Here is an 18,004-nt window from a genome sequence, read left to right on the forward strand (position 1 = left end):
GCCTGTACCACCAGGAAGCCCCAGAGCCTACACATCCAGGGAACAGCTGCAGACCACCTTGCCCTTGCACAGCTGATCGTCCATAGAGGACAGAGGTTGGTGGTCAATAGTCACAGCCAGTCCTTGCAGCTGACTGGCTTGGGTAAATATCACTCAATTGACCTGCCAACAGCAATTAAAGGGTCACTACAAGTGCAAGTTTACTCAGTCCACACAAAAGGCACACCTCAATAATCTAGCCTGTGTGATAGTGGATGCTGTGCCACTTGACCTTACAGGACACCTACTACATTAGGCAACACTAAAAGACATGGAGTCAAAGCAGATCTATCTAATAGATAGAAATAAACACAGGGAGGCTGCCAAAGCAAAGAGATAAAGAAACAAGGCCCAAATGAAAGAACAGATAAAGACTCCAGAAAAAGGAACTAAATGAAATGGAGATAAGCAAGCTATCAGATGCAAAGTTCAAAACACTGGTTATAAAGATGTTCAGAGAACTCAGTGAGGTCTTAAAGATGTTTAGGGAACTCAGTGAGAACGTCAACAGCATAAAAAATGATCCAGTCAGAAACAGGGGATATTAAACAAAAACAGGACCCACGGTAGGACCTAGTCAAGCTGAGAGGTAGCAAAATCCATGTAATTTCTAGAGCTTATTCAATTCCTGATGCTAATGAGTTCATAAAATTTTATAGTGAAAAATCTATACTGTCCCTGATGCTTTTTAGGAATGCAGATTTGGGGATTTTAGGCTTCTCAAAGTTTTAACTGTTCTGCAAACAAAGCACATGAAAATGAATTGGCTGAGATAATTTTTAAAGTTGTAAAAATCATAGAACTGACCTAACTGTACAGAAACTAACACCTCGAGAATTTACTTAGTTTGGAAGCCATCCAAGCAACCAAAAATCTACAAGACTCAATATTTCCTCAGCACAATTAAAGAGTTGTAGAACACGGTAGCAAAGTGAAGGATTTACACATTTGCTCTGTGAAAAAAGAAACTTTGGTTTTATCACAAACTGTGCCCAATTTCCCTTCTGTTAGTTATGAAAAACCTGAAAGTAAATGAAGAAAAGTGCTTGTTAATTAAGACTTTTATAAATGTTTGTAGTCATGTTACAAATTTTCTTCTTAGTGACAAGTCTTTTTGTTAAGCTAAGTATATTTAGCAATTAGCTACATCATTTTGTAAGTTGATTGGTTTAAAAGTTGTATCTCTTTTTGTTTATATTCTAAGTAATCTTAAATTTATCTTAGAAACTTTACTTAGGAGAAGAAAATCTTTTGATGCCATAGACAGATATGACCACATTAAGGGAATATTTTTGGCACATTTTCAAAAATTATGTCTTTTTTTAATTTCACCAATTCCAAAGGGAAATAATCATGTTTGTAGCAACAATTTTATTAGGTTTATCTATACTACTAAAAATGTTGCCATTATAAAGTTAAAAAAAAAACAAAGACAGAGAAAGAACATAACACGATATAATGTGAAAAAAAGAAAGAAACTTTGGCAGTTGTACCACAGGGCTGATGGGGTACTTCTCTGCCATTGCAGTCAAGTGTGAATCAGTAGGCCACATGGTTGGAGTGGGGGGGGATGTGGCTCATTTTATACAGGCCAGAGTGATTCAACAGTGTCCTCGATAAGAAGATAGTTCACATAGCTGAGAGACTAGTTTCGTTCAAAGGGATTGAGCAAATAAGTAAATATATTGAGGACGGTGGGAGCTGGCTTCTCACTAAGGAGAGAGATGCAATTATGGAAAGGGAGAAGGCTAGAATAAACCATATGACTTTGGATCTTGAATGGAGGTATCAGAGTGAACTTGTGATTTCCAGCATGTGGAAATAGATATGTAGGCATGTGTGTCTTTATGTTAATTGTAATGATTTCGCAGTTACGTATATATATATATATATATATGCAAAAAGTTATCAAATTTTACACCTTAAATATGTTCAGTATATTACATGTAAAGTATATCTCAATAAAGTTGTTTAGAAAAAACTTATTAGTCGTCATTTCCAAAGGACGGATCAGAGAGGTGGTAGTGGTGGCTGAAGTGGTTCTGAGACTGAAGTTCTGAGCTCCCTTTCTTCTAGAGAAGGAGCTGTATTTTGAGTTCTGTGGTTTCAGAATGGTTCCCATGAGAGCAGAGCTGACCCTGGGCCAGTGAAAACTAACACGCTGAAAAGTATGTTCTAGTTTCCTCTGCTTAGAGCAAGCAGAGGCTCTATTCCAAGGAGGCACTTAATGGGAACAGTTTCTCCAGACCACAGAAACAAATGAGATTACTCTTGATAATTAAAAAATTGTTTCTCCACTGATCTAGAACAAAAATTCCAAAAATTTATACAGAACCAAAAAAGATCTAAATAGCCACAGCAATCTTGAGAAAGAAGAATAAAGTTGGAGGAATCACAATACCTGATATAAAACTATACTACAAGGCCACTGTAATCAAAACAGCCTGGTACTGACATAAGAACAGACACATAAATCAGTGAAACAGAACAGAGAGCCCAGAAGTAAACCCATGTCTCTATGGGCAATTAATATTTGACAAAGAGGGCATGAACATACAATGGAGTAAAAATAGCTTCTTCAATAAATGGTGTTCAATAAATGACATTTACCTATCCATTTATCTTCAATAAATGGACAGGTAAATGCAAAAAAAAAAAAAAGAAACTAGACCACCAACTCACACCATATACCAGGATAAACTCAAAATGGAGAAAAGACTTAAATATAAATCATGACACCATAGTCCTAGTGGAAAACATAGGCAGTAAAATTTCAGATATCCCACATAGCAATATTTTTGCTGATATATCTCCTAGGGCAAGGGAAATGAAAGAAAAAAATGGGACTACATCAAATTGAAAAGCTTCTGCACAGCTTTTTAACGTCAGCAGAATGAAAAGGGAACCAAATATATCAGAGAACATATTTGCCAATAATATATCGGACAAGGGTTTAATCTCAAAAATATATGACTCAACACTAGGAAGACAAACAATCCAATCAAAAAATGGGCAAAGGTTCTGAATAGACAATTCTCCGAGGAGGACATACAGAGGGCCCAGAGACATATGAAAGGATTCTCAGCATCGCTGGGCATCAGAGATGCAAATTAAAACCACAATGAGATACCACCTCACTCTTGTCAAAATTTCTGTCATTAATAGACCAACAAACAAGTGCTGGTGAGGATGTGGAGAAAAGAGAACCTTAGTGCACTGTTGGTGGGAAAGTAAACTGGTGTGACCATTCTGAAAAACAGTATGGAGTTTCTTCAAAAGTTAAAAATGGATCTACTTTTGACCCAGTGATTCCACTGCTGGGAATATACCCTTAGAATCCTAAAATACCAATTCAAAAGAACTTATGTACCCCTATGTTCCTAAAAGTGCTATTTATAATTGCCAAGAGTTGGAAACAGTGTAAGTGCCCATCAGTAAATGATTAGATCAAAAGCTGGTACATCTACACACTGCAATACTACGCAACAGAAAGAAAGAAATCCTACTTTGTGTGACAGCATGACTGGAACTGGAGAATATTATGCTAAGTGAAATAAGCCAGTCAGTGAAAGACAGATACCATGCGATCTCACTTATAAGAGGAATCTAATGAACAAAATAAACTAACAAGCAAAATAGAACCAGAGACATGGAAACATGGACAGAATGATAGAAACCAGAGGGGAGGGAAGAGGGAGATAATGGTGGAAAGGACTAGTTAAAAAAAAGATATGAATGACCCATGGACATAAACAACGATGTGGGGATTGACTGTGGGAGCAGAATGTAGGCTGGGCAGAAGAGGGCAAAGAGGGGGAAATTGGGACAACTGTAATAGAACAGCAATAAAAAAAAAAGAAATGCTTCTATCCTTTTTCTTATGAGAGATTTAAAGACAGTTGTGGGCACAATCCTTGTCCAGGCCCAAATTATCTAATAAGGAGAAAAATAGAAGTTAAATTAAAAAGACAGATCAGGTACACTAATAGCTCTATTTGATATTTTTTGAGAATGTTCTTGCTAGACAGGAAGTTGAGTCATGCCTCATTTTAGAATGATATGGAATGATATTCCTCATCTAAGGGTGACATGGAATGATAAAGTGGTCCATTAGTACACATTTCATATACTTCTTCATTTCTTCTTAAATATTTGACTCAAGAAAGACTTAAGCTCTCTGGAAAAAATGTGATGAGGGACCTGATGGGTTTTTAAAATTACATGTAAAATTAATCTCTGTTTACTCTCGCCTGGGACTGTAGGTAAGAAAATGAAAACTCAAGCAACTTTGAGCAAGATGAGCCGGACAGAATTAGAGGACAGTTTGTTTCGTCTTCGTGAAGAGCACATGCTGCTGAAGGAGCTTTCTTGGAAGCAACGGGATGAGATCAAAAGGTACCTCGAGTTCCTATGTCTTTAAACGCTGTATCTACATCAGGCCTATACCACACTAAACCAAAAAGAACACATTTTCCTGAGTTGTCTTCACCAGAAAATAATTCAAATGTCAAAAATGGTGGTTAACTTCAAAAATAATTTTTGAAAGCAATATTGCTTTACTTGGTTTTCATGCCAAACAGGTCGATAGATGTGGCCATAGGCCACAAAGCATCATCAAGAGCTATTTTCACTCACAGAGCAAAATCCTGGACAGGATCATGCCATAGCCACCAAAGACGGGGTAGGGACAGGGGGAATAGCCAAAATCTCAGGGAACAAAGACTGTAGGATTAAGTAAGAGAAGGCTTTTTTTAAAATTTATAAAACAAACCAAAAATTAAATCGATAATTTATTACATAGAAGTGTGTTGTAAGTGCTTTATATGTATTAACTATATGACTTAACCTAGAGGTTAAGTCACAGCCAGTGAATGGCAGAGCTGAAAGCTCTTAACTCAAAAATCTATGTACAGTGACCTCATAGTGCTGGCTTTCAAAAGTACACCAGGGACCTGGAGAGGAATCTGAGATGGAGAATGGGTAGATAAACCAATGGGAAGAATGAAAGTTCCAGGATTATATATCTAGGACATATTTTGAAGATATTGGTGTCAGTGCCTTCCAGGCAAAGACCAACAGGAACACACCTATAGTTGAGCAAGTTGAGTTTGTCACTCATTGCAGCTAGAAAAAATGCACACCACGGGTATCCACCTCAGTAGGAATGTTTTAAAATGTTCTTTAGAAAGAACCTATTATAGGATTTGAGCTTCAGTTGAGTGATTTGGAGAAGAGTCCAAGGTGACAGGAGTTTGCTCCAGATTTGAAAATTTCAGACAGTAGAGACACTTTTGTGTTTGCATATCTTAAAAATCTCATCTACAGCTAGGTGAGAGAGTGAGGCTATATCTCTAATAGGTAAAAAAGTAGCAGTCACTCATACTAGCTAGGAGAGAGGGTTGTTGGGTATTTTGTGGTGGCATAGTGACCTTGTGTTTTCATCTGTGCTTAGACAAAATTATACAGTGGACTTATTTTGTATCATTCTTCCTTGGTTTCAAATGGCCTTGTCTGATAATTGTATTCTGTGAGATTGTGCCAAACAGGACAATAAAAGGGCCTGGTTGTAAGCACTAGGAAAACTTCAAACAACACTGAGGACTACCTGTGTCAGACCAATTCCCCAATGTCAAGAGCAGCTTTTTGCTTTTTTATCGTAATGCCCAATAGTGGTTCAGAACTTCATTTAGAATCCACAAAATTGCAGGTTTCCACTGTAAACCAGTGCTATTCAGAGCTGGAGATTCTTTTATATTGTGGAGAACCCAAGAATCTGAAGCCAGAATGTTGCATAGGTCAAAAAATCTTGCTTCTTGGTTGTTAAACAAATAGTATTTGAGATTATAGATATTAAGTGGCTAAATTGGGTTCTATCCTCCTTCCCTGTAGGCAAGTTACCGAGCTATTTTATGCCTTGATTTCTTTTTTTTAAAGATTTTATTTATTTATCTTTAGAGGGTAAGGGAAGGAGAGAGGGAGAGAAATATCAATGTATGGTTGCCTCTCATGCATCCCCTGCTGGGAACTGGCCTGCGACCCAGGCATGTGCCCTGACTGGGAATTGAACCGCGATCCTTTGGTTCGAAGGCCCACACTCAATCCACTGAGCGGTACAGCCAGGGCTTGATTTCTTTATCTGGATATAAACATAAGTAATAATAGCTAACTCATACAATGCTTACAGTGTACCATCACTGTCCCAAGCACTCTACGTATATTAACTTTTTAGAATCCTCCTTACAATCTAATGGGGCAGGTACAGTTTTTATCTTTATTCATAGATGAGGAAATTGAGCACAAAATTTAATGACATGTCCAAGGACACATGGGCAGTAAATGTCAGGACTGCTAGGCAGTGGGACCACAGAATCTGATGGTAATAGTAAAAAGCATGATTTTAGGTGAAGACAGTAAAGAGTGATGACTATCTGCTATGGATAAGGCCTAGTGTATGCCAGGGGCAGTAGAAGACTAGTCCTCAGGGTTGGACACATATACACAGGTGTGCGGACAACTGGGATGGGAGAAGTAAATGTTAAAATTTCTACTTGTATGGAATTATCCCCCATTAAAAATCGTATGTTGCTTATGCTTATAATGGCCATAATTTATTAGTATAGAAGTAAATGCCCATGATTAAAAAATAAATATACACAAGTATATTGCGATCACTGCAACAGAATGGGCAAAGATGGAATGAACCCTATGTCCTTGCCCTCAAAGTGTTACAATGTACTGGGGACAGAATTTTTTTTTCTTAGAAAATAAAAATTTTAAATGTAAATAATGGACTATGGTAGATACATTTATATCACAGATCAATTCAGGTGATTTGCCACCAAATAAACTCTAGAAATAACCGTCACAGAGATCACATACATTGAATTCTATTTTTGCACATAGGATGAGGACAGCCTTGCTGCGACTGACCGCTGTGGGCCGGGGCCAGAGGGCAGAGGTGACGGCTCTGGAGCAACCCTCGGAGCCCGCTAGGCGGTGGCGGAGCACGGGTTGGCGGCAGCGTCCCCCGACGTTTGGGCTGCAACAGCAGTTCCAGCGCGAGGGCCCCCCTGTTTCCCGCCGCACCCAGCCTCGGTCCCACGTGAGACAGAGACAGCTCCACAGCGCCGGTGCGCCAGTGATGCAGAAACCAAACAGAGGTGAGGCTCCAGCAGGCCTGTGTCCCCGACAAGGCTGGAACACTGCGGAAGGTTCATTTGCCAGCCACATTTCCCTCCTCACTGCTTCATTCCTCCCGCCACCCCATTTTGTTATTTGTTCTCTCATTTGCATTCCTTTCTACCTCCCTGAAAGGTTGGGGGTTTATTTTCTGCCCTGAGTGGGATGTCAGGTTCAAAATTCTCAGTTCACCCTGAAGAACTGCTCAGAGGACAATCAGACAACCGGAACGGCAATTTGCTAGTGAAGTCCTGCAGTGGGGCTAGAAAACAGTAGAGAGAACGTTGATGTTCCTCCCATTTAAGGTGTGAGCCGCAGTGATCTTAACATAGATCCCTCTACTGGGACTCTGGAACTCTGGGACTCTGGGACTGTGCTTCTAAAACTGGAGCTCTTAGCCTTTTGCGGGAAGTGGACTCCTCTGAAAACATAATCAATCGAAGTGAGGCCTCCTCCCAAGAAAAATGCACAACACGTAGATGAAACTTTGCATACAATTTCGTGGGTTCAGAGGTTCCCAAAGTCCATTCCTGAAGTCCAGGCCAAAAGTCAGGCTGTGAGTGAGGAGCTACAATTTCTCCTCTTCCTGTATTCCAAGTGGCTGAGACTCTCTGGCTGCTGTGAAACACAACATTGGATTAAACAAAATTTTGGTGTAAATTTCCTCCTCCTAGCCTACTCAGCTCTGAGTTAGATCCATAGAAATGGGTGTCTTTACCCTGAGATTCAATGTTAGGTTTTGTTTAGCATGCTCCTCTATTTCTAAGCTCCCTACTTGAGCCAACCAAATCTTTGCAAAAACAGCTAAAAGTAGAAAAACTAAGAAATTTCAAATTTCAGTTCAATTTAACTTCAACATTATTGAGTACCAATTATACACCAGGCCTGGACAAGCTTGTACTTTCTTGCCTTTTATACTCACTTACTTTGAGAGTCTGTGTCCTGTTGACTTAAAAACCTGCAGTTGCATGTGTATGCAGGGGTAAGAACAGAGAACCTCTCCGTTTGGGTCAGTGGTCATATTTCCCCAGACTCAAGGCTCTCTGCTTCCAGCATTTGGTGTTTCAGCACTAGCACTTGGTATTCTAGAGAAATCTGTTGCCAGAATCTGCATCTTTTGTTTAAACTTTCAGAGTCAAGGGACAGGCTGAGCTACACAGCCCCTCCCACCTTCAAGGAGCACATGACAGATGAAAAAACCAGAGGTGAAATATCCAGTGAACCCCGCAAGCTGTGAGTTCTTTTCATTGATCTCATGTGGCTACTCTTTCAGCTTTAAATGAAAATACATCATTTAGGGAACAAGCAAATGTTGGTGTTTTCAAGTCTTTTCAGCATAACCAGAGAAGATGAAAGTCAACCATAGGTCAAATTCTAACTTCATTGTTTAAAAATGGACAATAAGCATCTCTCTTGTTCCAAGGAATGAAAAATAAAAACCTTTCCTTAACTGAAGGTACTGCTTCTTTTTCTCTTTATACTCTTGTCCCTTAGATCATAATTAATTTATATTTGTTTGACACTTAAAAGCTATATTTAGTCAGATTATCTTCCACACATATCAAGATTACTAACTACTCTTTTTTTATCTATGTGAGAGCCTAATTCTCATTCTATGTACAGCAAATTCTATTTCTTCTATTTGTGTTTAATGTTCCTAATTCTAAAAGTATAATTTATTTCAGCAAAGTCATAATTATGACTAAACTCATTGGTTTATGCATGCCTAACAGTGTCCACATTATGACCAGCAATGCTATGCAAGTGGAAGAACCACCCAAGTCTCCTGAGAAAATATGGTCCAAAGATGAAGATTTTGAACAAAGAGGCTCTTTGGAGTGTGCTGAGAAAGCCACAGAGCTTCGGTAAGAGTGTGTGGTCTTCCATGCCTCAAGCCACAGTGAGCTGAAAAAGCAAGAGATTCTTTTTTTTAAAAGATTTTATCTATTTATTATATTAGAGAGAGGGAAAGGGAGGGAGAAAGAAAGGGAGAGAAACATCAATGTGTGGTTGCCTCTCACATGGCCCGCACTGGGGACCTGGCCTACAACCCAGACATGTGCCCTGACTGGGAATCCAACTGGTGACCCTTTGGTTCACAGCCTGAGCTCAATCCACTGAGCTACACCAGCCAGAGCTAGACTTTATTTGAGCAGGAAGTACAGATATTTCCCATTAACGCCCCTGTCACCTCCACACAGCCTCCCCCACTGTCAACATCCACACCAGAGCGGTACACTTGATATAATGGATGAACTTACACTGACATATCACTATCACCTAAAGGCCATAGTTTACCTTAGGGTTCACTCTTCCTTCGTGTTGTACATTCTTTGGAACAAATGCGTAATGACATGTATCCACCATTATAGTATCATACGAAGTAGTTTCACTGCCCTAAAAACCCTCTGTGCTCCACTGTTCATTCCTTCCTACCACCTTATACCTGGCACCACAGATTTTTTTACTGTCTATGATTTTGTCATTGTCAGAATGTCACGTAGTTGGAAACATATAGTATGTAGTGTTTTCAAATTGGCTCCTTCCATTTAGCAATATGCATTTAAGTTTCCTCCATGTCTTTTCATGGCTTGATAGCTCATTTCTTTATTTTTATTATTATTTTCATTATATTTATTGGGGTGACATTGGTTACTAATTCATTTCTCTTTAGCACCAAGTAATGCTCCATCACCTGGATGTACCACAATTTATTTACCCATTCACTTTTTGAAGTACAAGTTGGTCGTTTCCAAGTTTTGGGCAATTATGAATAAAATTGCCGCAAACATCTATGTGCAGGTTTTCATGTGGCCATGAGTTTTCAACTGGAGACTTTTTTAAATCGCAGGTGCCTGGGCCCCACCTCACAGACTCCCTTTCAGTTATTTGGGGGTGGATTAGCAGCGGTCCCTGACCTTTTTGGCACCAGGGACCAGTTTCATAGGAGACAATTTTTCCACAGACTGGGGTAAGTGTTGGGAGGAGACAGGAGGCAGAGCTCAGGCGGTAATGCGTCTCCCTCTACTGATGGAAAGGAGGGAGGTTGGGGACTCCTGACTATAGGCAGTGTAATTTTAAAGATTTTTCCAAATGATTCTAATAAGCAGCCAGAACTGTAAATCACTAAGACGGAGTTTAGTGAGCCCAAATCCTCCCAATACTTTCCAAACAGTCAAGAAAACATGATCTCCTAGGTTCAGAAAGTATAATCTTCCCTTGTGTCTCCCATTCATAGCCATACTTTTTTGGTTTCTCCAAGGAAACACAGCTCAGACTTGGTAGCTCTTTGCAAGGTTTATGGGAAACTGTGAGCATCATAATTTTTAAAAACAGCTGTTATGTTTTCTCACAACACGGAATTTAAGGTTGGTGGTCTCTCAAGTCTCAACTGGTGTGAGGGGAAATGAGAGAAAGGAGATTATTACAGGAGTGTGTACACACTTCCTATTTCTGGTGTGTTGTGGGGGAGATAGGCAGGCGCAAAGCAAGAAGAGATTTTTATTGGTGCAAAATCAGGGGGAAAGATGCTTAATTTTGTCCATTCTCACACAGTATAGCTTAGCACTGTCTTCTTTCTCTAGAACTTCCATTAAGGAGAACATAGAGCTGATTCGGCTAAAGAAGCTCTTACATGAAAGGAATATCACATTGGTAGCAACAAAAGCACAATTAACGGAAGTTCAGAAGGTGAGTTGCCATCATCATCTCTGCTTTTTTGGGGGAAAAACAATTAGTTAAATGGTGAGTATTGTCCCGGTCAGGTGACTCTGTTGGTTGGAGCATCATCCCGTACGTCAAGGGTTTGATTACTGGTGAGGGCACATACCGGAGTTTTGGGTTCATCCCCAGTTGTGGTGTGTAAGGGAGGCAACTGATAGATGTTTCTCTCTCTCCATTCCTCTGTCTCTAAAATCAATTTTAAAAAATACGCATCCTTGGCTGAGGGTTAAAAGAGGGAGAGAGATAGAGAGATAAATGTCGTTGTCTCTATTTTATACACAGGAGACCACAATTGAGAGAAACCAAGTCACTCGTCTAAGGTCACAAAACTTACAGGTGATACTTAAGCCCAAGCCTTGCAACTCAGAGTCCATTCTTTTTCCACTACTTCCCATTATCTCTCTATTAAGAAAAAGGCTCAAGCCTTACCCCATAAGGTGCAATTAAATGGTGTTAATTTGTGTCAGGGTTAAGGATGCAGGCAAGAGCTGCAAGCAGAATGTAATTAAGTTAGGAAGCCAAGAGCAGTGACAGAGGAAGAGAAGAACAGCTTTTTTTAAAATATAATTTTTATTTAATTCTTGTTCAAGTACAGGTTTCTGTCTTATATTCCCAACCCTGCCCACCCCCCGCCCCATGCTCCCCACCTCCCTCCCTTTTCCACCCCCCACCCTTAGTTATTGTCCATGTGTCCTTTATACTTGTTCATGTGAGTCCATTCCCTTTTCTCCTATGATTCTCTCCCCTCTCCCCTCTGGACCCTATCAGCCAGAAGAACAGCTTTAACTGAGTACTCTGTATGCTGGACTCCATACTAGATACTTATAGGTGTAATCTCATTTAAGCCTGGCAACCCTCAAGGTAAATACATTTAACAGATGAAGGAACTGAGCCTAACAGAAGTTAAGTAACTTGCTCAAGTCATGTAGATGGTAAGTAAGGGACAGAGCAGACTTTGGGTCCAGGCTTATCTAGCAAGATCGCTTTATTCTCTTTTCTCATTACTATGCAATAGAAACTCCTATCTGAATGGTGGAAGCAGGGCATCAAGGGTCTAAGAGATTGGCACCATTCTTTAATTGAAAAAAATATTTATTGAGTACCAGGAACTGTGCAAAGTACTGGGATACAAAGATTGCAAAGATGAGTGATACCTCCTGCCTTCGAGAAATGTACAGGAGCCAGAAGTGAATGAGTATAATTATCCACATCCAGGGGATGGGGGGGAGACACAAAAGAAAGAGTAGTCAGATTTATCAGAAGATGGGGTGCAGGATCAGAAAAGGATTCATAAAGGTGTATATTCGTGAGTTGAACACTGGGATACTGAAAGATTAGCAGGTGTTACCGAGTGTGCAAGAGAGGAAAGGGCTTTCCAGAGCAGGAGAGGGGTAGGCCAAGGCACGGAGGCGGGAAATGTCAGGCACCGGGTCTCGGAGGCTTTGTCAGGAGTGTAGACTTTGGCAAGCTGCAGAGAGGTTTTAAGCAAGTTGATAACATGACCAATGTTTTTCTCTAAAGAAATCACTGTACCTTTTTTTTTATAATGTCTGAAATATCTTAGAAAAATAATACCTTTGAAAACTACTGTAAAGCACTAATAATTATTAATTCCGGGTAGTAAGATTATAGATGACTGTTTTTATAATCTTTATACTGTTCTGAAATTTTCAACTTCTCAAAAATTACAAAACTACAGGGAAAGATAATTTGACAGCACCGTGATGATAGGCTGGCTGGTATTAAGATGGGAGGTGAAGAAATCAGGTAAAACGGGAGTGCAGTGGCCCAAGGAAGAAAAGAAAGGGTCCTAACCAAGGTGGTGACAGAGGCTTGCAGAAAAAGGATTGTACTGGGAGAAGTCTGGAAAGCAGAATAATGGAGTTTATCACCAAGGGGAGTGGATGAGGGAAAAAGAGAAATGAAATATGGTGCCTGGGTCTCTGGCTTGGGTGATTAGATGATGGTGGTGTCATCGATCAAGAGTGACAGCAGTTAGTACTGCCCCTGGAATGTTCTGGTGGAGACGAAAAGCTTCTTTACAAGGCCAGCCTCCAAACCTATGTTTGTAGAGAATAATACAGACATATGTTTGTATTCTTTTGATTTGGTTAATTTTGGTAGCACTTAAAGGATGTGGAAATATGAGAGGGAGGATCATTTAAAACTGTATGGGTAAATAGCTGTGTAGGTTGCCCAGCTATCTGAAAGTATAGCGTTCTTATAAGGCTTCTATAAGCTGAAATGGCCTAAAGCAGAGGGGCAATTACCATAAATTTATATAGAAAAATTCGTGAGCGTTCCAAGACCCCCAGAATAACCTACCACATCATACCCAATAGCAGTAACATCCCAGTTTGCATTAGTATAGTCCCTGAAATCCAAGATGAATTGTGCTAATACGAGGCATCTGCATGTTGAATCTATACACTATTCATTGTTGCTTTCTTGGATTTGTGCCCTTCAAATAAATATTGGCACTTTGTACAAAAATAAAGTAAAATAAAATAACACTAACATGTAAATGCAAGAATGATATGATATACACCACATTTTACACACCTATCAGTCCATTCAAGCAATAGTCTTCCCATTTTATCTCTAACTGGGTGCTGACTAAAAGACCACTTTGCTACCGGCAAAGCTTGTGCAGCTTTCAAGATTCTCCCTCTCTGCCTGTAAATAGTATGAATGGTTGGTGCAGGCACGTTCAAAGCACGCACAGTATCTTTATTTTATTCACCACCATTGAAACGTTTTAATTACACCCAGTTTCATCCTGTGTAACACCCTGATGAGCTTCCTTAGGCCTTTCTGATACCTTGGGACACATCTCGCTGATGGAAGCACAAAATAAATCAAGGTAAAGTACAGATGCTCACAGACACCGTTCAAGCTCCGGCAGCGGGTTGCTGAGATGCCAAGCACTGTACTGAGGAAGGAGCCTGGCAGTACCGCTCCTGCTGCTGTGCTCCAGCGTGTGCTGCTTCTGTAAAGGCTCATCCAAAACAAACACTGAATGCCATTTTTGTTTTTCATCTTTCTTTGTAAAAGCAAAAATCCTCTTTGGATTTCTATCAGTTAGTGAAAACAGGTACGGGTGTATAATAGCTCTTTTGTAAGAGTTCAGTGGCAGAATGAGAACTTCCAAAGAGCAGGGTATACCTGTATTTGTGGGGTTAGGTTTTAATAACATCTATGCATTCCTCTATTGCATTAAAGGAAAAGAGGGGCCCTGGCTGGTGTAGCTCAGTGGATTGAGCACAGGTCTGCGAACCAGAGGATTGCGGTTCAGTTCCCAGTCAGGGCACATGCCTGGGTTGCAGGCCAGTTCCCTGCAGGCCAACTCCCAGCAGGGGATGCGCAAAAGGCAACCATACATTGATGTTTCTCTCCCTCTCTCCTTTCCCCTCTAAAGATAAATAAATAAATAAAATCTTTAAAAAAAAAAGAAAAGAGGAAGAAAGCCATTCTAAACTGAATGTCCTTACCTATGTCCGTGGTAGTAGTAGAAACAACCTAATGGTGAATAATCATCCACAATTTTTAAAATGTAGGTTTTATGATTTGTTTTTCTTTAGCAATTTTCCTTCTAATCATGCTTTCATACACATGTACTAAAACAGGTTTGCATTCTCTTAATCCCTCCCCAGTGAAATATGATGGTCAATAGCACAGACCCTGGAGTCTGAGCAAAATGACTTAGCTCTCTGGGCTTGGGTTTCTCATTTCTCAAGTTTAGGCAACACTACCTACCTCTCAGATTTGCTGTAAGGATTAAATGAGATAATATATGTGAAACAATTATAATGATCATAATGTAACATATAATGAAGCACATAGTAACATGCTCAACCAATAGTAGCAGTTGCTAGTTTGGTTATTATTATTCTTTTCTATTTCTAAAACTGGAAAGAGATCTGAAGCATGCTAAGTAATAGTGCATAGTTTGAAAATAAATATTTTCCTTGGATAACCCATCAAGTGCAAGACAAATTCGAATAAAAGACCTTTCATTTTTTTAAAAAAGAAATGGTGTGGTCTATTACATTCATAGACTCTGGCAAGCTGGCACTAAGGAATAGCAGCAGCAATTAATTAGAAAGTAGGTATTCAGATTGAGTTGATTTATGGGAAATTTTAATAATGTATTTTAAAATAAATATTTAGTCCTTGCCAGGTTGCTCAGTTGGTTGGAATATCATCCCATATACCCAAAAGTTATGGGTTTGATTCCCAGTCAGGGTCTGTATGGGAGGCCAATGATCAATATTTCTCTCTCACATCAATCTTTCTCTCTCCCTGACTCTCTCTGTAAAATCAATGAACATATTTTTGGATGAAGATTATAAAAATAAATAAAGTAAATATTTAAACATTTGTATTATAAACATCAAAATAATAATCAAGTTGATATATCAATAGAGTAATGTTTATTTTTTTCTTTCAGGCATATGAAACTCTGCTCCAAAAGGTACTTAATAAAAAGTCTCTTTCTGATTAATTAGAGTAATGAAATCCCCCAAATTCAGGTTCATCTTCATGTAATGTGACAGCAGAACTTAGCCAACTAAATCAAAGTTATTGTGTCATGTAATTTCTATTAAGACAAATGATACTACGACTGTTATCGGAAGCTACTTATTATACTGTTTTCATAAAAATTGAAATATTAGATCTGAGTTGTGAACTATTTAGTATAGTATATTTCAACCCATTGCTACAGAGAATTGCAGCACTGGCTCAAAAATTCCTAACAGCATTCTTCTAATGTGTGAGCTGATGAGACATAACAATGTCTGCAGATCTCTGGTGTTGTTAAATATTTGTCCCTATTCACCCCTGTGAGTGGGGTGCTGGTGAAGCTGGATGAATGTCCATGATTATGAGTTAATGTGGCAGAGTTCAGTCACTATAGTTTCTCATCACAGGTGTCCACCAGAAAAATGCCACTTAACTTCTACAGGTAACATGTCATTTTGCTGGATGCAAAGGGAGGAGGATGTCATCATAAAAAGCACTCCAGTAGCTTAGAAAGTAAAGACAGCTGTGAGAGGTGGCACTTCCCCTAGAGCCAGGGTTTAATTTGAACCTTGGGAAAATTGAGACTCTGATTATAAATTAAAGTTTCTCAGAGTGGGAAATCCTCACTAACTGGGAAGCAATATGTTCTGAGAAATTCTAGGGTGAAAAACAAGGTCAATTTACAATGCAAATGCAACTTACTATTAATCAAGGCCATTCTTTGTTACATGCACTACTGAATGCAAGGGTGGCTGGTATCTGGAGTCCACTCCTGGTAAGTGATGTGACTATTCCCAGAGCAATTTCCGTTTGCCCCAGAAACAGGGATTGCAGAGTGCAGCCCATGATGCCCTCCTCAGCCAAGTGAATGAACTCAGAGCTGAGCTGAAGGAGGAGAGAAAGAAGGCTGTGAGCTTGAAGAGCCAATTGGAGGATGTGTCCATTCTGCAGATAACGCTGAAGGAGGTACATAATAATAATGAAAAGATTCCATCAATTGTAAGTTACTTTCTAATTTTAGGATTGTTAAAAAGTATACCCTAACAACACTATGGGTGTTTTATTGCAAGAAAAAATGAGGCTCCAAGTGGTTAAGTAATTTGCTCAAGATTATACTATTACGAGAAAAACTGGGATTTATACTTACATCTGTTCTCCAAAGTCTTTGCTCTTTTTTGGTATTTTTCTGCTTCCCTAACACTAGAAACTCAGACACCATGTTAATTTACTTATAAGAATCCTCATTAATTCCAAGAAAAGTTTCTACCCCACCTTTAATTGGTTCAAGTTTTTCAAGTTGAGTAACTCTTCACAGACATGGGAGATGGATGTAGAAAAACCCCCACCCAATCCCCACCCTGCAACAGAAAAGGGAAATCTTGTGCAAGGCAATAGATTTTTAAATTTTATCTCAGTCAATCTGTTATCATTCTTAGTTTCAGGAAAGAGTTGATGATTTGGAAAAAGAACGAAAATTGCTCAATGACAATTATGACAAACTCTTAGAAAAGTGAGTACCAAGTTTGCATTCCAGACAACTGTTTGTTATAAAGGGTGATTAGAGAAAAGTGCCTTTCCATTTTTTAAAATTATATATATTGTTGATAAGGATGTGAGGAAATTGCTGTTCAACACTGTTATATAGAATATAAATTGGCACAGTCTTTTTGGAAGAGAATTTTACACTATCAAAATGTCAAACCTTTGTATATCTTTTGTGCCAGCTATTCCATTTTTTGGAATCAAAACTAAAGAAATCTTATTATATATATGCAAATATATTATAAATTGAGAATGTTAATTACTGCATTGTTAGTAATAGTAAAAAGTAATTTGCATCCATTTTTTTTGGTAGAGATTGACTAAATAAAGCATGTTTTGTTCCCACAATAAAACATGATGAACCTGTTGGAAATGAGATAGATCTGTATGCCTGTGGTTAAACAAAAAAATGAAGTTGCAACAAAATTTATTAACTCTGACTTAAAAGCATTAGTGTAGGGTAAAGAGGCACCTTTATTTTTATTTTACATACTTCCACATCATTTTAGTTTTTATAACATACATATATTCATGTATTAAGTTTGCAATTAAAAATATGCAGAATTAAAAAAAAATTGAATGTACTCAGTTGAAGGCAGCAGAGGGCAGATTGGGGAGGTTGTATGGGAGCATCCTAGAAGCAGCTGATGTTTTTCAACTCAATGAAATGAATTAGTCTGTAGGTTATCCACGTTGAAGCTTCCCCGTTACAAACACTATTATTGCCCTCTTGCNCTTCCGATAACAGTCGTAGTATCATTTGTCTTAATAGAAATTACATGACACAATAACTTTGATTTAGTTGGCTAAGTTCTGCTGTCACATTACATGAAGATGAACCTGAATTTGGGGGATTTCATTACTCTAATTAATCAGAAAGAGACTTTTTATTAAGTTTACAATTAAAAATATGCAGAATTAAAAAAAAATAGAATGTACTCAGTTGAAGGCAGCAGAGGGCAGATTGGGGAGGTTGTATGGGAGCATCCTAGAGGCA

At 38.9% G+C, this 18,004-nt stretch overlaps 1 protein-coding gene across 13 annotated transcripts in view; it reads left to right on the forward strand.

The window, feature by feature from the left end:
• The window catches only part of RPGRIP1 (RPGR interacting protein 1), a 74,711-nt gene that overhangs the window by 15,919 nt on the left and 40,788 nt on the right, over positions 1–18,004 (forward strand). For all 13 annotated transcript variants that reach the window (XM_037039855.1, XM_037039846.1, XM_037039842.1 and 10 more), the window contains 8 exons: positions 4,302–4,434; positions 6,943–7,199; positions 8,352–8,451; positions 8,952–9,083; positions 10,803–10,908; positions 15,392–15,415; positions 16,285–16,431; positions 16,902–16,975. In XM_037039855.1, the coding sequence (XP_036895750.1) occupies positions 4,302–4,434; positions 6,943–7,199; positions 8,352–8,451; positions 8,952–9,083; positions 10,803–10,908; positions 15,392–15,415; positions 16,285–16,431; positions 16,902–16,975 (973 nt within the window). The remainder of the gene's footprint in view (positions 1–4,301; positions 4,435–6,942; positions 7,200–8,351; positions 8,452–8,951; positions 9,084–10,802; positions 10,909–15,391; positions 15,416–16,284; positions 16,432–16,901; positions 16,976–18,004) is intronic.

This window comes from Sturnira hondurensis, unplaced genomic scaffold (genome assembly GCF_014824575.4).
Source record: "Sturnira hondurensis isolate 20B ecotype Veracruz unplaced genomic scaffold, ASM1482457v3 Scaffold0025484, whole genome shotgun sequence".
Taxonomy (NCBI): domain Eukaryota; kingdom Metazoa; phylum Chordata; class Mammalia; order Chiroptera; family Phyllostomidae; genus Sturnira; species Sturnira hondurensis.